The sequence below is a fragment of the Ambystoma mexicanum genome, chromosome 4q (genome assembly GCF_040938575.1).
Source record: "Ambystoma mexicanum isolate Mex_15411 chromosome 4q, UKY_AmexF1_1, whole genome shotgun sequence".
Taxonomy (NCBI): Eukaryota; Metazoa; Chordata; class Amphibia; order Caudata; family Ambystomatidae; genus Ambystoma; species Ambystoma mexicanum.
The window spans coordinates 531,638,684-531,662,313 of record NC_090928.1 but is presented as its reverse complement, the minus strand read 5'-3'; the positions used below and the strand labels follow the sequence as shown (position 1 = coordinate 531,662,313).

Below are 23,630 nucleotides of genomic sequence, written 5' to 3'. Positions count from 1 at the left end.
TTATATTCATGAGCATGTGAATCCATGCCAGACCCATGCTGGAGAACAACAGTTACAGGTAAGTAACTTGTTCCATGTGAGACTTGAGATGAAGGGTTCTGGAATCCTGCCACAGAAGACTACCGGGCAAACCTTTCCCTGACTTATCTGGAACTTGGATGAGCACTCCACCCCCTCAACCCACTGCCCCGTTGCCAAGAGACCCCCCCCACCCCCCATTAACTTTGCCTAGACACAACTTGTGCCCTGGAATGGAGACTAAGTTAATGAATACCCATTTTGTTGTTTTGTCCATCCTTTTTACTTGTAATAAATAACTTTTAAACTCCAAATTTGTGTCTGGATGGTCTGTTGAACCAGTCACCCTATGAGCCAATACTAAGTTTTCTTCCAGGCCCACTAGGTGCAGGACTACAAAGAGATTAATAGAGATGCCTGAACCTAGTGCACTGGAATTCTGCTTTTGAGTCGTAACTGTTTATGGGAGCGACTATGGTACTGCCTGCAAATGCCATTTGTTGTGTTGAGTGTTTGAAACGGCAGTTTGATGCTTCACTACACCCCAAATAGCTCTCTCCTGCTTGTACTGTGGGAAGACCAATAGTGTGGTTTAACAATTATAGAAAGAATTGATTATTTTGACATGTTTTTGTTTGGGTATCCACAGGGTTTGGTAGGGTTTCTTGGTTGTTATTGCATTGGCACATTCTCTACTACAAGAGTGTGGAAGGTTGCATAGACTTAACTGGTTACTTTATTACGTAAAAGCCAATAAGTTGATTTGAAATGGGAGTCCCTGTCAGGATTTTTTTCAGGGATCACCATCGACTCATTTAACCATGGCTGTTGTGATCACGCAACCATTTGCAAAGGAGGCTGTAATTGTATGGGGACGGATGGTTACATTAACCTCTCAAAGCTGAAAGCAATATTATTGGGACTAAAACACTTTCTCAGTCTTCTCCGCTTGAAAGTAGTTTTCTTGCTAATTGACATCACCACTCCCATATTGTGCTTAAGTATACACAAAGGAAAATTGTTCCGCTTTGTGATTGGGGTTTCCGTTCAGATTTTTCTGCAGTTTACCCTTTTATATTGTGAGCCAGTAAACCTATCAATGCAACATGTGGTAGAGTCCCAAGTCATCCTGTTTCTTTCTACAAATTATTGCTAATATTCTGTTCTGTGTGCCTGGCACCAGGAAACCAAATGATGTCAGCTTTTAGGTTTTCGACATGAACCATTCACAAAGCCCTGTGTTTAATATCATACCTTGTGAGACCCTATTGGTGATTGATTTCTGAAACCATATGGAAATGCATTTTTCATTAAGATGAATCCAAGTCCTTGTATGCTCTTATTTGGCAACCTGATCATCAGTGCTTGACTAGTGTAAGGCAAGACCTCGAGACAACAGACAATAAAAACACTCCTCGAGGGGGAAAATGGCTTGGTGCACCGCTTTGCAAGCAAAAAAAGACTTATTTTGTACACAAAAAAGGAAAAGGTATCCGAAGGTCCCTTAGAACCAAACTGACTCAGAGCTCTCTGTTAGTTCAAAGCAAGGATGTGGTTTTTAAGGATGAAGATAGTCACTCATGTCGTGAACAAAATACAATGTTATCCCACCAACCACATTGGCTACCACATATGTACATGCAACCAGTCCCCTATAGTCCCTTGACCGATTGGCCACATCCTACTCTAGCCCTACCCTCCAACACGTCCCCCCAGTCCATCACCTAAGTTTCCAGCTACTGGATTGGCTAGTTATCTGGAATGTTACCTGCCTCATCGGCCAAGTCACATGGGGTGCACCTGGTCGTTGGCATGAGCTCAGTGGACAACTTTGAGGTCAAATTGGCCCTTAGAACTAACAATACGCTCCTTGATACCAGATCCGCAGGCACCCCAGCAATGCCTCCCCAGCAGTGAACTAGATTTGTTGGCATCACCTCTTGCTCTTTGTATCACAAATCACGGGATGTATTGATCCTTGCTCCCCCTCATCAGTTGCCCACCCGTGATGCACCGGCCTGCTTTCTTGAGGACCACATCAATGAGCCTAATTCTTCTAATTTATGTACTCTATTCTCCAGCCGACTAGTAGTTCAAATAAGATGTCCATTTTGCCTGGGGGCGCTAGAATCCTAAATCACACCTGGCACGTTGGCAGCTCCAGACCTCTAACCGGACTTATGGATTTGTCTTTGGGGAAGGCTGCAACCCTACCCGTGCTCTTCCGTTAACATTCCAATCCTGGTTCGTGAAGGTCCTGCATCTAGATGCAATTAAACCATTATCTATAAAGTATGAATGCCACTATTCTCAGCTTCACTACTGGGCTTGGGAAAGGGAAATAATTTGAAGTCTTCATTATGCCGCACTGATGCACGTTACAACAAGCAATACAAAATGCTAGGCCTCACTTCCAATATGGCGGTGCTTCAGTATTACCTGCATTACGGCTCCCGTGTCTGCACCATCATCGTTACACATTGTATTTCATTTTTGCTGCACAATATCGCCCGTTCCCTATACCTGGGGCCTACCAAAGTCTCTATAACTAGCTGAACTATACGTTTGTTGCTTACTCCATATTTGCATATGCAAGCCTTGTTTATGGCAATCCCTACGCCCCTGCTGCATGCGCATGTTCATTTTCTTGTGCACTAATAGATTTTCCTTCATCTGAAACGTTTTGCTGTGCTTGGTGCTTGGACGCTGCACAAGCATCCCAACACTGGTTTTGATTTTCTTCATGCACAAGCCTTGTAGGCCATTGGTCTTGTGCGGCAATTCAGATGCTAATGCCAACCTAGTCATTTTTATTTTTCCCCCTATTGATAAAAATAATCCTTTGAGGTTGTCTACTGCGTTTCGCCCAGTACCAAATCTATTGTCAGTCTCTGAACAACTTCTTGGACTTCTCTTCATGATAATGGCAGAATCCACAGTTTTTCCAGAGACGCAGGAATATCACAAATCTGTATGTCCTTTCTTACTCCCTTTTGGATCATTATTCTGGGAAATGTCTCCAGGCTTGTTTCTGTAGACAGGAAGCTAAATGCAACTTGAGCTATATTACATTCCTCTTTGTAGTCCTGCTCTATATTGTTTTATTACACACCAGTAACTCGACAAGCATCAGGGCGCACTTTTGGGAAGGAGGCAGAGCATGACAACAATAGTCCGGGGTGGGAACATCGGTGCAAGTGGTTGCGTGCTTGTTTGGAGCCCTTTGAATGCTTTAAAGTCTCGGTATCTTTCAAATATCTTTTTCCCGGTGCTGCCTAGTGGCAGCATGGTCCCTTCCATATCAGAATGACCAGGACAGTAGTTTTTACGTGATGCTGATACTGTCAGGTTACCATGTGATGGGCACTCCATACCCATTTTGTCATTTATTGAAACCTTTATTAGCAGTTCACGGCGTCCCAGTTCTGAAGGCTGATATTTTATTTGGGGTTATTGATCATGCACCCAGCTTTGGGAAGCAAGAGCGCTTTACTTCGGTAGGCATTGCATGCATAGATTAAATGACTAGTACAGTAATTATCCATTATAATAGGTTTGATTGGTGGTCTTATTCTTTTTGGCTTTTAGTTGAATTTTATAATGTAATACCCTTTGTTTTAAGAGTGCTTTTTTGTCAACAGATTTATTGTAACGGGTGGCCGACCACTAGGGTACAATATTTGCCAGAGAAAAATGAATAGTTCATTATATTTGTTTGTATTGTTCTGACCTTGTTTCTTTAGAAAGGTTATCAAATACCAGATTGTAGAAGCACAATTTCCTTTGTGGTACTTTTTAGATCTGTGAAGTGCATGATGTATCTACATTGTTTCTTCCTGAAGACTGCATTTCCAAAATTAACGGTGCTACTCTGTAACCCTTTGATGGGGTGAATTTTACTTGCAGTCATGGGTAAAGCTGAAGGCTCAGTGTCCCGAGAGGAATGGCATGGCCATGTCACAGCTTTGTCTGTTGCACCTGAATTCAGAAGGCTGGGTTTGGCAGCTAAACTGATGGAACTACTCGAAGAAATTTCAGAGAGGTGAGCTATGCATTTAAGTGTAATATTGTGTTTTCTTTTGGTGTATTAGGAAAGCAAGGCAATGCGCTTGTGCAAGTCTTTGATAAGTCTACAATTGGTCATTTGATCCTAAATTAACAGTAAAAAACATTCGAATGGATTGTGTCCTCCCACGTATTACTTATCTTTAATATTTCTGAATATCCAGCTTGCTGCTCTGGAAATGTTTTTTCCCAGTAGAGGCCGGTGTGCGCCGATGCCTGGTGAAGTCTATTTCCCTCTGAGGTCTCCGTCCTGATATCGACGTCATCACTGGTATAAGTAGCACGCGTAGCGCCCGTTGCTACGTTCTGTTTTTCCGTGCTTCACAGCTTCGGTAACGTAATGCTTGGTTCTGTGATTCCTCAAATTTCTTTGAGTTTCTTGAGAAAATTCTTCAAGTTTTCGACGAAATGGCTTCCTCATCAGCTCCGTCGACGCCTCGGTCCGGTTTAAAAAAAATGCTGCGACTGTAGTGCTAAAATGTCCATGACGGACCTGCACAGGATCTGCCTGTGGTGTCTAGGGGCAGAACATCCATGTTTGGAGTGCGACAAATGCATGCCGATGACGGCCAAAGCCTTGAGGGAGCGAAGAGGAAAGTTAGAGAGAGGTAGGCCTCTAAAATCTATTACCCCATCCAAATGTAAATCTTATGATGAGTCAAGACCTTCGTCTAACCGTCATAAACCTAAACGTTCCCAGCACAAAGTGGGGCACTTTATTCCTCGTCTTCGAGGCATGGCTAAAAGAGGTGCCATAGATCGCCGTCCAGTTCCTCATCCAGTTGACCCAAAAAGGTTGTTTGTCCCTCAAAGCATAGTACTCCAGCCCAATGGGAGGAATTCAGAATGAGTATGATGGAAGTTGTTTGAGAACGCGGCTTTGTCCCCCTCAAAAACACTGAGGCCATACACCAGACAAAACGCCTGGGAAGCGCAGAAGCCGGGAGTCCTCGACCCCAGCTGTGGAATCTCATTGAGAACGATCTAATCCCTCGAGTAGAGTGCCTCCGTGACGCACACAAAATCGTCATTGACGCCGAAAGACACCCATACGGCAAGCCCGAAGAGTGCGTCATCGATGCCCTAGGCACCAAAATCTAAGGAAAAACTATAGACTCCTTGTGTCGACCTCCTCAATGCCGTATACCACAATTGCCTCAACGCTATCGTTGAAGACCTCGATGTTTGTGTTGCAGCCATCAACGACTTCGTGGAAAACCTCAAAGTCGTCAACAGTTTAGTCAAAGCCGTTGACGTCAACTTCGACGATTTTGACTCTGTCCGCTCCCAATATGACCTCTATAGCGCCTTCTTTTGAGAGGATTTATACTCCATAACCTCGTTAAGGGCATTTTAAAACTCTTACCTCAAATTGAGGATGCTGAACATTCATCTGACAAGGAAAGACCATTTGGTCTGGAGTATGGGACTCCTTCTGTTCCAGAGGAACTCGTATCAAAAAGGTCTTGGATAAAGAACCTACAGGACTCTCTACATGAGGCAAGTGGCATTGACACTTCCCCTGGATCTGCCTTACCAAATTCAACTTCAGGGGATCATGCTGAAGGTAACTATAGACAACTCAAGACTAGAGTAATGGAATACATAGGATGGTCTAAGCCCACACCTGTTTTTGAACAGGATGATTTAACTGATATACTGGATAAAGGACCACAGGAAGACCCTATTGTGCCATTCCATAGGGCTCTGCAGAAGAGGGTAGCTTCCAACTGGGAAACGCCCAAAGTTGTCCCGGCAGTGAATAAGAGGCAAACAGCCAAATACATTGCTTCAACTTCTGACCCTCTGTACCTCTCGAAACATCTGACACCAGAAAGCCTGGTAGTACAGGCAAATACCTCTTCTGGCAAACAAAATGCCTATCCCACAATACCAAAAGACCGGGATGACAAAAAATAAGATTCCATGGCCAAGAAGGTTTTCTGGGCCAGTAGTATGGCGTTAAAATCTGCTGATGCGATGTGCACGCTGGCGAGGTTAACCCACACTACACCACTTGGGTTTGTATTTTGATGGCGGCTATCCCCGAAGGGGAGGAACATGACGATGTCTTGAGCCTTGTCAAGGATGGGAAGGACTCTATGTGCCAATCCCACCAGACTGGCGGTTAGTACAGTGATCCGCAGATTTGCGTGGTTGCGGAAGTCAGGATTTGCCCCGACGAACGATCCAGACTTCTCAACATTTGATGGCACACATCTATTTGGCAACAAAGCTGATGAGTTTGGTGAAGCTGCAAACTTCCAAGGCGGTGGCCAAATCCCTTGGAGCTGCAATAAGGCAAACTCCAAACCGCCCTACAGGTGCGCCCGGGAGGGGTAGGTCCTTTCGCTATTCCGCTTTCGGAAGATGCAGAGGACAGCCAGCTCAAAGAGGTCCAAGACGATTCCCCCGAGGTGGACTGGGTAGAGTTACCAGGACCGCAACAGCAGGGGCTGCCTTACCTTCAGCCTCTGCGTCAGCCACTCCAAAACCTCTCTGAGGTCTTACATCACAAGACTGCAGTAGGAGGCAGGTTGTCACATCCGATAGAATGGTGGGCTATTACTACAGATGCTTGGGCATTGGAAACAGTTGCCCAAAATTACTGCCTACCTTTCCTGCAAAAACCTCAGTCATCCACCAGGGGAACAACTCTTTAAAGGTTCCAGATCCATTCCTTCGGCAGGAGATTTTAACCCTGCTGGAGAAAGCTGATATAGAACCAGTACCTGTAGCGTAGAGGAACAAGGATTGGTATTCCCCTTATTTTCTAATTCCAAAGAAGGACAGAGGAGTTGGACACAACTTATACTTCAGGGACTTGAACAAGTTCCTCAGAAAGGACAAGTTCAAGATGCTAATGCTTTCTCAGATCATTCAGGCCCTCCAGCTTCAGGGTTGGTTGGTATCATTGGAACTCCAGGATGCTTACTTTCATGTGCCGATCCATCACAAGCACAGACGTACCTGAGGTTCGCCATTGGCAGCTCACTATCAGTTTCGGGTTCTGCCATGTGGGCTAACCTCCGCCCAAGGGTTTTCACCAAGCTAATGGTGGTAGTGGCAACAAGTCTCAGGATAGGGGGGATTAAAGTCTACCGCTACCTGGACGACTGGCTGATCAGGGCCAGTTCCCCAGAATAAGCATGGATCACCTCAACTATACTTGCCACTCCCTCCAGATGCTGGGCTTCTACCTGAAATTCAAGAAGTCCCAAATTATACCTTCGCAATGACTCCAGTTTGTCTGAGCAATCCTAGATCCATCCCTGGCAAAAGACTCGCCACCAGAGATGAGAGCTCAAGACATTCTGGAGGTGGTGACAAAATTCCAGAATGCCCAACATCTTCTGACCTTCGACTTTGAGGTTATTCGGTCTCTTGGCATCCTGCACTTTTCTGGTGCCAGCGGCTCGCCTGAGAATGAGCGCTCTTCAATGAGCTCTCAGGACCCAGTGTTCACAATTCTCAGGAAGCATGTCAGATCTCCTACATAATCCAGACAGTCTCACTGGATCTTCAGTGGTGAGCCTGTGGGGAAAACATCTTGAAAGTAGAACCTTTTTGGCAACCATGGCCAAAGATAACAGTGGTGATGGACACCTCACTCACGGGGTGGGGAGCCCATACCAATGATTAAACCATCATTGGTTGTTGGTTTCCATCCGAGTCCAAACTACATATCAACATTTTAGAGCTGAGGGCAATCGGACTACCGCTCAAGGCCTTCCTACCATCTTTACGGGGAAAGAATGTCCTGATAATGACAGACATCACAGTGGCCATGTACTACCTCAACAAAAGAGTTGGTGTAGGGTCACTACCACTGTGCAGAGGGGCAATTCAGCTCTGGTTCTGGGCATTGCAAGAAGGAATCTTTCGGTCGGCAGTTCACCTAGCCAGAGAGAAGAACACGACAGCGGACGCTCTGAGCAGGCAGAGCAGTCTCCCACAAATGGGAAGTTGCTCAGGAAGTCCTTCAAGAGATCTTCACCCTTTGGGGAACCCCTCAAGTGGATCTGTTCTAGACCGTTTCCAACCGGAAGTGCGAACTGTACTGCTCAAGGGGAATTTTCCCCAAGAGGAGCTCTGGGAGACTTGTTTGTGGTGAACTGGGAATTTCCACTTTTGTGTTTCCTCCAGTCCTTATCATTCCTCAGGTAATAAGGAGGTTGAGAAGGTTCAGGAAATCCATGATCCTGATTGCCCCGGATTGGGCCAAGAGGACGTGGTACGTGGACCTTCTGGACATGTCCATCTGCCCTCCTATTAGTATTCCACTAAGAGAGGACCTCCTCTCTCAATAGACAGGCGGGTTGGGTTCTCCATCCGGATATCAGGACTCAGCCTTCACTCATGGTTTCTGAGAGGCTGAGATACAAGGATTGGGATCTCCTGGACCACGTAATGGAGGTGTTGCTTTCGCCGGAAGACCAGCAATCAAATCTTTATACCAATGCCGTTTGAATAAGTTCTGCAACTGGTGTAGAGAGAGGAATGTTAACCCCATCGGAATATTGCATGAGAAAGGGTCATCTTTTCTTGTACACTTGGCAAATCTGGGGCTGGAATAATCAAAGGATATCTAGCAGCGCTATCCATCTTCAAGCGTACTGCAGAGGAAGTCTCCTATTTTAAGATTCCTCTGGTAATCCATTTCTTAAAATGATTAATGTTTATCCTCCAGCTCCTTTCCAAGTCCCACTATGAGATCTCAATTTGGTGTTACACCATCTAATGGGTGCTCCTTTTGAGCCTCTTCATTCTTGCTGATTATGACCTCTCACAGTTTTCTTAGTGGCTATAACATCTGCCCGAAAGGTGAGTGAGCTACATTCTTTATCCTGCAAGCCTTCTCGTACTGTTTTTCATAAAGACAATGGTATTGAAAGTGAAGCCTACATTTCTCCCTAAAGTTGTTTCTGAATTTCACATCACTCAGCGAATAACCTTACCATTCTTTTATCCTCCGCCTCACCCTGGGAAAAGGACTTCAAACTCTACCCTAAGCTTGCACTGAGTATCTACATTACCAGATTGGCAAAACTGAGACAGAATTATCAGTTGTTTGTGGGCTATACAGGTCATAAACTGGGTCTAGCCATCACCAAACAAACCATCTCTAGATCGATTATTTATTTGTTTTTTTTAAATTTCGTTACCAATTTCAGAGTGTTACAAACTGGCCATGTGAAGACCCCCTGAACACCTAAGGGCTCACTCCAACAGGGGTATCGCAACTTTGTCTGCTTTGCAGAGGGGAGTTCCAATAAAGGAGATTTGTGCAGCTGCCACATGGTCGTTTGCACACACCTTTACGAAATACTACAGCCTGGATTCTCCACTAGTCAAGAGTCTGTTTTTGGAAAGGCAGTACTGCACTCTGTGCATTCTTAATTACTTCAATTTTACTCCCTCCTCCTAATAAGGTAACTGCTTTGAGAGTGTGTCAAAGATGAGAAATACGTGGGAGGAAACAATCCATTCGAAGAACTAGTTACTTACCCATGGTAACTTTCTTTTGACTGGATGTTTCTCCCACGTATTCCTCATCGGCTCTCCCAATCAACACTGCAGTAAAACTTCCCTTGTGGTTACAGTCTGCGCTCTCTCAAGGGGAGTAACCGTCTTACTCAAGACAGTGCTTCACTCTTCAAAATGGAACTGAGCAACGGGTGCTGCACGCGCTACTTATAACAGTGATGAGGTCGACGTCTGGGTGGAGACCTCAGAGGGACATCGACTCAACCAGGCATCGACGCACAGCACCCTCTGCTCTGAAAGTTTTCCAGAGCAGCATGCTGGATATTAGGAAATATCAAAAGGAATACGTGGGAGGAACATCCAGTCGCAAGAACGTTACCATGGGTAAGTAACTTGTTCTACTAACTCGTTACAATACAATGGCCAGTATAAACCTGTATGAATGGGATCGAAACTACATGTGCTCTAATTCTGACTTTCTTAAAGGGGAAGTTCGCTCAAAAGTTTTATTGTCTAGATCGTTCGGGCATGTCTTTTTAAGCATACTGTAATCATCCTTAAAAAATGTTCCTATGCAGCTTACCTTAGTTTTCCTCACTTTTACACATACGGAAACAGGTTGGGCGCGGCCATCTTGAGCTTATCTTATCCGTTGATGCCCTAATTGCAAGTGCTCTCGCAGCAAGAATACGGATCGCTCACTCCTAAAACTGACATCACTAGTCCAAACTATATGCTCCACCTATTTTCATGACATACGTGGTCAGCGTAGCCAAACGTGCCCCATCATCACCCGCGCCATAACGTTACTGAACGCAGAATCAGGAAGATAAACACACACATCCTCTCACAGCGCATAACTTTTCTTTCCCAAATAGCAGAGCAAAACAGTTTTTAAATCATCAATAGGCTGCAATGTAACAAGTGCTTTTATTTTTCAAACCACGCTCACAAGAGTAAGTCCACGAAATGAACAATATGTTTTTGACATACAAGTTATAGCTAGCGAACATTGCATGCTTCGAATGTTGTTTATATCTTCCTCATGATACGCCAATTTCTATCAGCGATCGATCAATCGCTGCCCTCCAATTCTTGTGTGTCCTTATATTACACTAACAAAACGTTCTAATGACGCACATGGTGTTGCTTTCGTGCGAAGATATGGTTCTCCAGCATGGGGTCTGGCATGGATTCACATGCTCATGAATATTCCCCGTCGTCAGGCTGGGAATCCTCGGTAAAGAAAAAATCAGTATCCGTTTCGTTTCTGATTTGTCTTTCGTAGTAGTAACCAATCACTGATCTCTGCGTCATACTGACCACAGCCAATGACTGCCCTCTACCTAAGCCCCGCCTCTGGCAGCCATCTTCAGATTTTTACCGCACGTTCAAGTGTTGGGATCCTCGTGCTGTTGCTCTCGAGCGTTAGTGCTATTTTTCACGTTTTTTCTCCAAAAAAAAAAAATTCTCTTTTTTCGGTCAAAAGAGCCTCAAGCTCCACCGTTTCTTCATCCGATCAACGGGGACCCGTGTCGGATTCGTCTACGCCCCTCAAGGGTGAAGATTTCGTCGAGCGACGCTTTTGGAGGACTCCAGAAGTTTCTTAGGCCCATCTCGGACATGGCCCAGGAGAAGGGAAGCTCGACGCCCGGAAAGCTGTTCAGGGTCTGCCCTGGATGCCAGCTTCAGAATGTCTTTAAGGAGGACGAACACTCACTTTGTCTTTACTGCCTACATGAGGACAAGACGCACGTGGAGAAGGACTGTGCGTTTTGCGGCAATATGTCGGAGCGGACCATGAAGGACCGCCATCAACGTCTCGCCAACTGGCTGGAAGGGAAGAGCCCGTCAGGCGAGAAGAAGTCAGAGCGGTCTTCTAAGACCTTTGAGGGCGCCCCGGCGACGGGGGTCCAACAGAAGGCCAAGCACCGCGAGTCCGCTGGCACCGGAAGCGCCGAACGGTCGGGCTCTACGGGCGCCAGGCAGGGCGCATCCTCCCCGGCGCCATCCGGACGAGGGCCATCTTGGGCAAGGTGCAGCGGATGCTGGTTGCGGACGCGGCCAGGGTGAGGTCCATCAAGTCCCTCCTCGGAATGATGTCTTCTTGCATTTATCTCATCCGCCTTTGCAGGCTCCGGATGCGCCCGTTGCAGGAGTTCCTGGACGCACGCTGGATCCAGACGACGGGCAGCTTCGAGGAGAGGATCACACTTGACGAGAGTTTCCGACGAGCGATCCGGTGGTGGGGCACCCGCGCGCATCTGACGGCGGGCATGGACTTCCAGACCCCCGGCCACCAGGAGACAGTGACCACGGATGCCTCCCTGGAAGGGTGGGGAGCGCACACCGAAAGTCTGCACGCGAGAGGCCTTTGGCTTCCGACGGAGAAGTCCCTCCATATCAACGTCCTGGAGCTCCGTGCAGTGTTTTGGGCCCTCAGGTCCTTTCTTCCGTCCCTCAAGGGCAAGGTGGTGAGGATCTTCACCGACAACACCACCACCATGTTCTACATCAGGAAGCAGGGCGGTACCAGGTCCCCAGCCCTGTCCAAGGAGGCGCAGGATCTGTGGCATTGGGCCGTCGCCCAAGGGATGTTTCTGGTGCCGTTTCATCTGGCAGGGATAAAAAACACCATCGCCGACTCGCTCAGCAGAGAGCTGCGCTCGTGCCACGAGTGGGAACTACGACAGGATCTAGTGGACCGCCTCTTCCGACGGTGGGGCACACCCCAGATCGATCTGTTCGCGACGGCGACAAACTCCAAGTGCCGGAAGTTCGCCAGCAGGTTTCCCCAGCCGAGGAGCATGGGCGATGCTTTCTCGTTCCCCTGGGAGGGCCTGTTTCTTTTTTTTTTTTTTTTTTTTTTTAAACATGTTTTTATTCAGTTTTTTGTTATTACAACATATCGAAGAAACAAATAGTAAGAAACGAATCCACCCCCCCACGGCCCGAGCTTCGTGTCTCAGTCTAAGTTCATTGTTCCGCGGAAGAAAGTTTCTCATTCACGTAAATAAGTCCAATATCCTTATATTGTGAGGGCACCATTGTTCTTTATATTCTTTTTGCAGAAATTCTAGAACCTGTCCCCAGTGATCTCTGAATTTCCCGTGATCCCCTTGGATGTTGTAAGTTATTAGCTCAAGAGCCAGATGCGACCACGCCCTTCTTGACCAGTCTATCGCCGATGGTGGGGAATCGTGCTTCCAGTATTTTGCGATTTCCAGCCATGCTCCTATTAGGAGGCCCATGAAATTTCTTTTTTGGGGGGTGTTTAGCGTTTTGTCTTGCAGATCCCAGAAGCCCCCTAGCCATATTTCCTCCCCCAGATGTTCTATACCCGGGAACATTCCGGTCATTTGGGTTTTAATTTCCCCCCAGTATAGGTGTAGTTTGGGGCAATCCCACCAGATATGTTTCCAATCGCCCCGTCCGCCGCATTTCCTCCAGCAGATGTTCGGGGAGGCCGCAAACATAGTATTCAGTCTCTCCGGTGTGTAGTGCCATTGCACCATCATCTTCACCCACATTTCTCTCATTTGGATGGCTCTTGTCATTTTTGGTATCATGCCCCATAGGTGTTCCCACCTCTCTTTGGAGAGTGCGTAGCCTAAGGTTTTCTCCCATTTTTTCATGTATTGCCAAGTGGTCGGTTCCTTTAGGGTGTTAATGAATTTGTACGTAGTGGATACAAATTTTTTAGATCCAGACTGCGTCATGATGTATTTCTCGAAGGGGGTTAGGTCCCTGGTCATCGCTTCTTTCATGCGAGGAGTGCTGAGCCAGTGATGTAACTGTTCGTGCTTGTAGCGATCTTTCGATGTTAAGTTCAGAAGTGTTTTGCAGTCTTCGAATGATCTAATCTGTTGGTTCTGTTGCATGTCCCCCAGCATCTTGCACCCCCCTTCCTCCCATTTGCTGAACGCACCCTTGTCCAATCCTTGGGGGAATTCGGGATTTCCAAACAAAGGCATAAACGGGGCGGGGTCCTTGGTTAATGTTTCGTTTGTCGTGGCTGCGTCCCATATCTCTAATGCTGCCTTCATTATTACACTAATGTTGGTGTTTGGGTGTCTGAATCGTTTGTTGAGCCATAACATGTGCCTGGTGGGTGTAGTCGCCACTGCTCTGTCCTGCTTTTCCCAGATTTTCTCCCCCTGTTCCGATATCCAGTCCCTCATGACCCAGAGTTGGGCAGCTTCGTAGTATTTTTTGAAATGTGGCATGGCGCAGCCTCCCGCCGTTCTCTGAGCTGTTAGTACCGCATTTGAGATTCTTGGAGCCTTATTTTGCCAGCCGTACCCAGAGACCGCCTTCCTTAGCGCTTTGAAGAAGGTCTGGGGGGGTCTTATCGGGAGCGCCTGGAATAGGTACAATAACTTGGGGAGAATTGTCATTTTCACTGCCGTGATTCTGCCCCACCAGGAGGTCGATAGAGGGTTCCATTTTGACAGGTCCTTCCTGACCCTTTCTAGAACTTGCGGATAATTGTGGGAGTATAGTTTATTTACATGGTCTGTGAGGATAATTCCTAAATAACTGACGCCCGCGGAGGCGATTTTCAATTGGCAGTCTGTAGCCACTGCGCTGATTCTTTCTCCATTCCCGGCCAGTATCAGCACCTCCGATTTCTGTCTATTTATTTTTAATCCTGAAATTTCTCCAAATCGTTCAATTACTCCCATTAGATGTGGGAGTGACTTCTCTGGGTCTCCTAAGGCTACCAACATGTCGTCCGCGTATGCCATCGCCTTATGGGCCTGCCCCGCCATCTCTATTCCCTGCACCGCTGGCGAGTCCCTGATTCTTGCTAGAAGAGGTTCCAGGTATATGGCGTATAGGAGGGGGGAGAGCGGGCACCCTTGCTTCGTTCCTCTCCGTAGATGCACTACCTCCGATATTTCACCGTTCACCGCTGTTCTCATCGACGGGGAGTTATAATTGGCTCTGACTTTGTCTATGAAACTTTTGCCCATCCCCATCTTCTGGAGAACCCGGAATAGAAAAGACCACTCAACCCTGTCAAATGCCTTTTCGGCGTCCAGTGCTACCAGTGCAGCGGGGGTTTGTTTGATGCCTATCTTTTCAACGAGATGTATGACCCTTCTAATGTTATCGTGTGTCTGGCGGTTTGGTACGAATCCCGACTGATCTTGGTGAATTATTCTGGGGAGTATTGGGCACAATCTAGTCGCCAAGATCTTTGTGTATAGTTTAGCATCTAGATTGATTAGGGCTATCGGGCGATATGAGGCAGGGAGTTGCTCATCTTTCCCCTTCTTATGGAAAACCAGGAGTTTGGACTCATTCATAGACCGTGTCAAATTCCCCTTCTCCCCAAATGTATTAAATAGAGATGTGAGTATGGGGGCTAGTATGTCCTTGTATGTCTTATAATAAATGGCAGTGTATCCGTCCGGGCCCGGGGCTTTATTGTTCGGGAGGTATTGTATTGCTGCATGGACTTCTTCTATGGTGATGTCCCTATCTAGGGCCTGTTTATCTGCTTCCGTCAAACCGGGTAGGTGAGTCCCTGCTAAAAAGGCGTCCTGCTGGTCTTCCCTCGGAGAGTCGGAGGAGTATAGCGTCTGGTAGTATCTACCCAGAATTCTTCCTATCTCTACCGTTTGTGTTCTAAATTGGCCTGATTCCTCTTTGAGGGCTCGTATTGTGTGGGCCTGCGGTTTCCCTTTCAGTTGTCTTGCCAGGTGTCTATCTGCTTTGTTGGCCTTAACATAATACCATTGTTTCGTGTAGAGTAGTGCCCATTCTGCTCTCTTCGTTCTGAGTGTTTCCAATTGCCCCTGGACGTGTCTCATCGTACGCAGGAGTTTCCTGGTGGGAGTCTGTATCAACTCTGCCTGGATCGCCCCGATTTGCCTTTCTAGTTCTTTTTCCCACTGGCGGTGCGCCTTCTCTTTTTGAGAGCTAAGCGCAATGAGGTGCTCCCTGACGACCGCCTTATGGGCGTCCCACAAAGTGTTCATGTTCGTTCCGGGGAGATTATTAGTGGCCATGTATTCTAGTATATGTTCCCTTAACGTCTGGCTCATCACCGGATCTCTAATGATGTCCTCTGGGAGGCGCCAGTTCCATAACCTGTGGCCATGTCTTGACCAGTCAATGTCTGCCCACAGCGGACCATGGTCCGAGAGTGTGATGGGTTCCATCTCTATTCGTCTTAACCTACCCAGAAGCCCAGCCGAGACCCATAGGTAGTCTATTCTAGAAGCGGTACCGTGTACATGTGAGAAGTATGAGAAGGTCTTCTGTGTGGGGTTGCCGTTCCTCCATGCGTCTGTCAGCCCTATACATGTAAATTTCTGCTTCAAAGTTTTGGATGGGGTGCCTTGATCTTGCTGTCTGGGTCCCGATCGGTCTAAGGATGGGTCCCACGCCATATTGAAATCCCCGCCCATAATGATTTCCCCTTACGCTATCTGTTCTATTCTATTTAAGATGTCCCTCAGGTAACCCTCCTGCCCTGTGTTTGGTGCGTATACTGTGGCCAAAGTGAGGGGTCTGCCTTCGATCGTCAGGGTTAATATTAGGGATCTTCCCAGTTTGTCTCTCCATGAAGACTTAACCTGTGCGTGTAGGGAGTTTTTGATCGCTATAAGGACTCCCGCTTTCTTATCCTGTGCGTTCGCCTGAAATATTTGATTGAAGCCCCTGAGGCGCACCTTCTGCTTATCTCGGTCTCTAATATGTGTTTCCTGTAGCATTACTACATCATATGCGCCTTGCCTAATGGAGTGTTCCACTTTTGTTCGCTTAACTGGGTAATTGAGGCCTCTGACGTTGTGTGTCAAGATCTTTATCCCCATTGATGTGTGCGTGATATCTGGCTTATCCAATGCTCCCTTCTCCCGCTCCTCGTATTTGTGTTATGCTCGGTATTCCCCCAGTTCCCAATGTCCCTCCTTCCCCCAAAACTTGCGCAAACCCCAACTGGCGCGTTTCCCCCCAACTTCCCCCAACTGCCCTGAGGATGGCATGATTTCCTATTGGTGCTCAGGCGTGTCGCCTTGTGCCTCATACCCTCTAACATTCTCAGGGAAAACTTTGAAGGGAATCCTAAACCCTTCCTGGTGACTTGAGTGACTCCTGGTCTTCACTCCCCTCCCCTCCCGAGACCTTTTGTGTCCGACTCGCATTTCTTGCCCCCATATATCTGGGCTTCTTGCGTACCTCCTTCTCCTGCTTCCTGCTCGGCCAGATCTGTCCTTCGTCTGCTTTATTTCCGTTTGCTAGGGCGCCGCACCCTTTTGTTCATTGTATTCTCCCCTCTGATCTTCCTCGGGAGTGGGGACGATCCGCTTGCTTGTGGGGAGTCGTCATCCTGCTCCTGTAAATTTAGAATAGTCAGACCTTCTTCTTTCGTTGTTATTCTCTTTTGCTCGCCGTCCCAAGAGAATAATAGACCAAATGGGAACGTCCACTTGTACCTAATTTGGCGCGAGGTGAGTTCTTTTGTGATTTGGGCCATGGCCCTTCTTTTCTGGAGCGTTGATATTGCAATATCCTGATAAAATTGTACCTCCTCTCCATTCATTCGGATGTGGTCCATTGCCCTGGTCTTTTGTAGTATTTGCTCCTTCTGAGCGTACCGGGTGAGGGCCACCAGCACGTCCCGGGGGCGGTTGCCTTGTGTTTTCGTTCTCCTTGGGCCCACTCTGTGGATTCGATCGATCGGTATTTCTTCCTCTTGCTGCAGGTCGAGAATGTCCAGGAAGACTTGTTGCACCGCCTATTTCAGATCTTTGTCCTCGACCGACTCTGGCATGTTTTTGATCCTGATGTTGGACCTGCGCGATCTATTTTCTAAATCTTCGCATTGAATCTCAAGATTGTGCGTCAGACGGGTCAGTTGTTCCTGCAATTCTGCCACTTGTTGGGATTCCTCCTCCATGTTCTGCACCACCCTCTCCAGGGTGTCCGTCCTCTCCCCCAGTCCATCGACCTCTGTTCTTAGTTCCTGGAGGGCTGATTTGAATTCGTGCTTCATGGTATCCAGATGCGTGTTCATAGAATCCATAAATTGCTGCTGAAATTCCCCAAACCACGCTTTCAGGTCCTCCTTCGTGGCCATTTCGCCGTGGGGAGCGTCTGATTCCTGGGCGCCCCTCGGTGTCTTGGGCTTTGCGGCCTTGTCCGGGTTCGTCTTGTCCCCCCCCCTAAGGTGGACCAGATTCTGGTCCTGCTTCTGTGTGTGGGTCGTCTGTTTAAGCTTCCCTCTTGTCTGTGAAATCTGGGACGTTGCGATATTGCGCTGTCGGGTTGCCACGAGGCGGTGTAGGCCCGACAGCGGGCCCTGGCGCTGTACGGGATCTTCTCGTAGGTTTGTGACTCGCCCACCGGTGATCCCCAACCGGCTGCTTCTAGCGGCGAGAGGTACCTTCCGTCCTGGTCCCCTGCCTCTGCTCCGATCGCGGAGTGTAGGCCGTGCGGGCGCGGGCGCGTCCCCTGCCGGGCCCTTGGCTGCGCCCCCGTCCCGTGTCCGCTCTTCCGTGGCGGGGCGAGGCCGCCTCGTCTTGCCTCCACCCGGCTCGATCTTACGATGCCCCCTTTGCCGCCGTTCCTTCACCCGGGCGGGTATATCCTCCCTCGGGTCTTGCTTGCGGGGTGCGTCGCTGGGTCCGCCGACGCCCCGGGATCGCTGGCCGTCTCCGACGGGAAATGTGCCGGTGGGGGTGGTGGTGTTGGTTTGGGCGGCGCCTTCCGAGGACGTGCCGGTGAGGTTCTCGGCGGTAGGCCTCCCACGTCTTGTTGTGTCCGCCGTCGGTGTGTTGTGCCCGGGGGGGTGGGGGGGACCAGCGTGGCGGGGGCGCTCGGCTCCCGCGTCGACGAGGGCCTGCGAGTTCAGAAGGGGGGGCCGAATTCAACCCTCATGTGAGTCGGATGCTTCCTGCTGCTACTGTGGCTCGGGAGGGTAGACGGAGCTCCGCTCACGCACATCCTCCCTCCACGGCGGCCATCTTGGAATGGAGGGCCTGTTTCTATACGCGTTCCCTCCATTGCCATTGCTGATCCGGCTCATCAACCAGCTCAAGAGGTCAAGGTGCAGGATGATCCTCGTCGCACCTGCGTGGCCGAGGCAGATATGGTTCCCGGACCTTCTGGACTTGTCAGCGTCCCCGTCAATCAAGCTGCCAGTGGACGCGGATCTTCTCTCCAGGGAAGGAGGCGCCATCCTCCATCACGCCCCGAAGTCGCTGAACTTGCAGGCCTGGCTCCTGCAGCGTTAGAGTTTGGAGGATACGACATACCGGCCGAGTGCAGAGAGGTTCTTGCAAAGGCCAGGGCGTCCTCAACTCTTAAATGCTATGGACACAAATGGAAGAGGTTCGCTGTCTGGTGCCACGCACAGAAGATTAACCCTCTAGGGATTACGGCTCCCCAGGTACTGCCGTACCTTCTGACGCTGGCCAAGGCTGGACTGGCGCACGCGTCCATCAAGATTCATCTTGCTGCGATCTCCCGATACACCAGAACCACGGGGCGGACGTCTTTGTGGTCTCATCGTCTGGTGAAAGAATTCCTGAAGGGACTGTTCAGATCGTTCCCGCCGGTGAAGGCTCTGGCCCCGGCGTGGGAGCTCAACGTGGTGCTGACCAAGCTCATGGGATCGCCGTTCGAGCCTCTGCACTCGGCTCCGTTGAAGTTCTTGTCGTGGAAAACAGCGTTTCTTGTGGCTATCACCTCCGCACGAAGAGTGGGAGAGATCCAGGCCCTTTCCTGCAAGCCCCTGTACTTGACTTTTCACGACACAAGGGTAGTTCTCAGGACGCACCCCTCCTTCATGCCCAAGATGCCGTTGGACTTCCACCTCAACGAACCCTTGGTGTTGCCTGTTTTCTTCCCGTCGCCTTCGTCGCCGGCCGAAAGGACTTTGCACTCGCTGGATGTAGCTAGAGCGCTGAAGTTTTACGTGCACCGCACGAAGTGTTTTCGGAAGACGTCACAACTTTTTGTGAACTTTGGACCTGTCAATCAGGGGAAGGCTCTCTCAAAGGCCTCCATTTCCAGATGGCTCTCCGGCTGTATCATGTACTGTCATCGGTTGGCAAACCGACCGCTGCCTGGCCGTCCGAGAGCCCATTCCACCAGAGCGATGGCAGCTACCACGGCGTTCCTATCTGGTGTGCCCTTGCTGGACATCTGCAGGGCTGCTACGTGGAGGTCGACGCACACCTTCACGAAATTCTACTGCGTCGATCGGGATTCCAGGGACGATTCCATGGTCGGCCAAGCAGTGCTGCGCAATCTGTTCGCCTAAGGTGAGCCTGGTGAGGAGGTAAGAATTACTTAATGTTGAGTTTGATGTAATGCGTAAATGTTGAGCCTTTGCCACCTCCCGTGGTTGTGCATGTGTGTACTGCTATGTATTCTTTATTCATGAGCATGTGAATCCATGCCAGACCCCATGCTGGAGAAGGAACAAGTTACTTACCTGTAACTGTTGTTCTCCAGCATGGGTCTGGCATGGATTCACATGCGAACCCTACCGCCTGTATACCCCTCTGCGGCTCTTCACTTGGTCATACTGCCACTTCACGTGCTACCAAATCTGAAGATGGCTGCCAGAGGCGGGGCTTAGACAGAGGGCAGTCATTGGCTGTGGTCAGTATGACGCAGAGATCAGTGATTGGTTACTACTACGAAAGACTGATACTGATTTTTTTCTTTACCGAGGATTCCCAGCCTGACGACGGGGAATATTCATGAGCATGTGAATCCATGCCAGACCCATGCTGGAGAACAACAGTTACAGGTAAGTAACTTGTTCCATTCTTTTCACTTACAGGCGCAATGCTTTCGAAGTACGTTTCCACATCAAACGCTGACGGGTTGCTCTTTACTGCTGGTAACGCCAAATTGCAGATTGTTCCCTGTCGGTCATCCCACATAACGGTGATCAAATAAGCACCGTTGATGAATAGCCACCAATGTTGCTTGAAGAGTCCATCCAACAGTAGCTGAAAACAATGGCATGCGCAGAAAGGTTCAACATAGCTGTGTAGATAACAGAATAAAAGAATATATTTTAGTAGCCATTCTGTAATCGAATATAACAAGTTACTGTATAATTCGGAACCGAATGAAACCGAATCATAAACCCAAACCACACAAAATGAACACAAATGTGATGACATGGGGCAGTATTTGAGACCATGACCTGCATGAACGTTTAGCGCTGTGAAGTAGGTATAGCTCTCAATGGGATGGCGAACCAGATGCACCTGCTTTACATAGCAGTCATCGTCCACAAGTGCCTTTCTAATGATGCCCCCAAATACTTGTCAGATAAATTTTGCAAACACATTTCAGCCAGACCAACGAGTACGCTGTACTCTCACTGCCTATCTATCTCCAAATTCTCCCTAAAAAATAAAAAGCGGGCTGCTCCAGCTTCCCGGTCCAAGCCGCCAAACTATGGAACACCATACCAGTGAAACTTGGAGCAGAACCCTCTTTTTGGACCTTCAGAGCCTTAACCAAGTCCTGGCTGCAGGGGCGTGGCCAACGGACCTGCTATGAGGACGTGATTCCTTGTTGCTCCCAGGGCTGCCAACTAAATCCTGTTCTAAATCCTGCATTTGAACCTCTACTCAACGGGTCGCTGCAATTTGGACCGAAACCGCGGTGTAATTTGTGAATTACACAGCGTTGTAACAACTTGGACCGCCTGAGAAGGATAATCAAGATGGCCGCCAGGACTACGCTGGGCGTAGTGCACGAGGAGCCGATGCGACTCTGACGCCCCGACTAAAATACGGTGTTGGCCGTCGCTGCGAGTCCCCAACCTGGCCAGTAGAAGCGGCTACCATCCCCAACCGGAGAGAAGTTGGTAGGGAAAAGAGACAGAACCCAGCGCAGGCGTCCGCCGCTGCCGGCAGTGGGGAGCACTGCGACGGAGAATTGGTTCCGCCGTCGGGGAGTTGACCCCATCGTGGTCGCAGCACCTGGGTGTGGCGCTACCTGCCCCTGGCACAAGTCGAGTGCACTGCGGAGGCCTGGCCCACCCGAACGAACGCAAATAATAAAACTGACTCACCTGGGCATCCTGTAGACTGAGGGTAAACACACCAGACAGGCAACACCAGAAGGGGAACAAACTCACACCGTCTCGGCAAGTGGGTTGCAGGAAAACGGAACAGAACTGTTCTTGGAAATTCCGCATACATAACCACAGGAGTGCCTTCCCCGGCACAACCATACGACCTGCCACAAAACAAAGATCACAAGCCTGGAGTGCTACTAAGATCGCTGACCGCAACAAGTGGGAGACAAGTTGATGTGGTAAGCTTTCTGTGGGATTGTGATTGACCGGCAATAACGAGACAGCCAGTATGTCGTCTCATTAACACACTGAACGGGCCGTGGGTCATAACATGATACGGATGTTGAAAGCTTAGAATTCATACTGTAAATCCACATCTGATGGCAGTACACTTGCAAACCCTACCATATCCCCAAATGTGGCCACTTGCTGCACTGTGAACTGGCGGTTGGTCTGAGCGCTGCTCTGAAGATATACATAAGTGGCAGTCACCGAAGTACAGCAAGACATTGGCAAGAACACTCGGGGCAAACCACCAATTGCCACAGCCAACCCTGCTCCTGCAAGACCTGCATCCCTGGTACGTGACATCCACATATGCGGTAGATATAGACTGAGTGAGTCCAACCTATTGCAAGGACACTGCAGGTGGTGCTCACTCCCAGGCTGCAGGCTGCCAAACTGTCACCCATGCACCCTCGAATTCTACGCACTAAATGTCTCTACACAGCCTGAAAGCGGCCATTCCAGCGGTTAAAGTGTTACACACATCCATGCAACGACCCCACCAACACAATACTGTTTGTACCGCTGACCTCAACGACTGGAGGGAAGGAAGGCACCAAAAACAAACCTGCATTGTTCGAAAAGCTGCCTGCATAGAAAGGTATTACTGTTACACTGGAACTGCCCACACAGTGCACCAAACAACCAGTGTCACTACCAAACACTGATCAAGACACTGATAAGAGCGGAATAAATGACTGAAATCTGATAGGTTAACCAAACCCAGGAACAACGGCAACGACTGGGGAATACCCTAGTCCGTATATCTCGCCCAGAGCATACACCTCGCTGGCTATAGTGACAGCACAGAAGACGACTGAGGGGGAACTAAACAACGATATTGCAGAGACTAGATCGTGCACAATGGGGAAATACAGAGTGAAGAACTCGACAACGCAAAGCAAGATGGAACAATATACAGTCCCTGCCCCGCCTCCTCAATCAATGCAGGCTGAAATGAGTGACACACCAGCAGCGGAGGATAGCACTATATCCCTAAAAGATGTTATGAATGTCATCGCCAACTCAAGAACCTCCATGGAAAAAAAGATGGATGGCATCAGTACGGAAGTGTCGCTACTGCGACGTGACCTGCAAAAACTCCCGGCCTGCACCGGTGAAGCTGAGGGCCGTATATCAGAAACTGAGGATGGCCTGAGAACTGTAAATCACCAAATGGCTGAAACGCGGGCACGTCTCAAAGCACTCGAAGAGTGTGTGGAAGAAGAAGGCAGGGCGACGCAGAATAACATCCAGATTTTTCTGGCAAGCCAAGTATCCGAAGGTCCGAGCATGGAGCTTTTCCTGGAGCAATGGCTGGCAGACCTGTTCGCTCCTAAGACCCTATCATAATTCTTTTGTCGGAAGAGCTCACCGAATCCCAGTGGGCAGACATGTACCCGGAGCCTCACTCCCTCCCCACCGTGCACAGTCATAGCAAAACTACAGAACTATAGGGACCGGGACGCTGTACTACAGATGGCCAGAACAAAAGGCTCCATCACCTACAATGGCTCCAAGATTTCCTTCTTCTCAGACTTCACCAGGGAAGTACAGAAAGCGAGGCAGTCCTTTGATCCACTCAAGACACGCCTCCAGACCCTCAGCATAATATACGGACTGTTATTCCCTGCACAGCTGAAAATCTATCATAATGGTACGACCGTACACTTCACGGAACTCAGAGGCATGGAGCTGGGCCGAAAACAAC

The 23,630-nt window shown here is 48.9% G+C and overlaps 1 protein-coding gene across 1 annotated transcript in view; it reads left to right on the top strand.

Annotated features, from left to right (window-relative positions):
- The window catches only part of NAA20 (N-alpha-acetyltransferase 20, NatB catalytic subunit), a 405,188-nt gene that overhangs the window by 257,769 nt on the left and 123,789 nt on the right, over window positions 1-23,630 (top strand). The window contains exon 4 of the mRNA XM_069608076.1: window positions 3,925-4,060. Within this exon, the coding sequence (XP_069464177.1) occupies window positions 3,925-4,060 (136 nt within the window). The remainder of the gene's footprint in view (window positions 1-3,924; window positions 4,061-23,630) is intronic.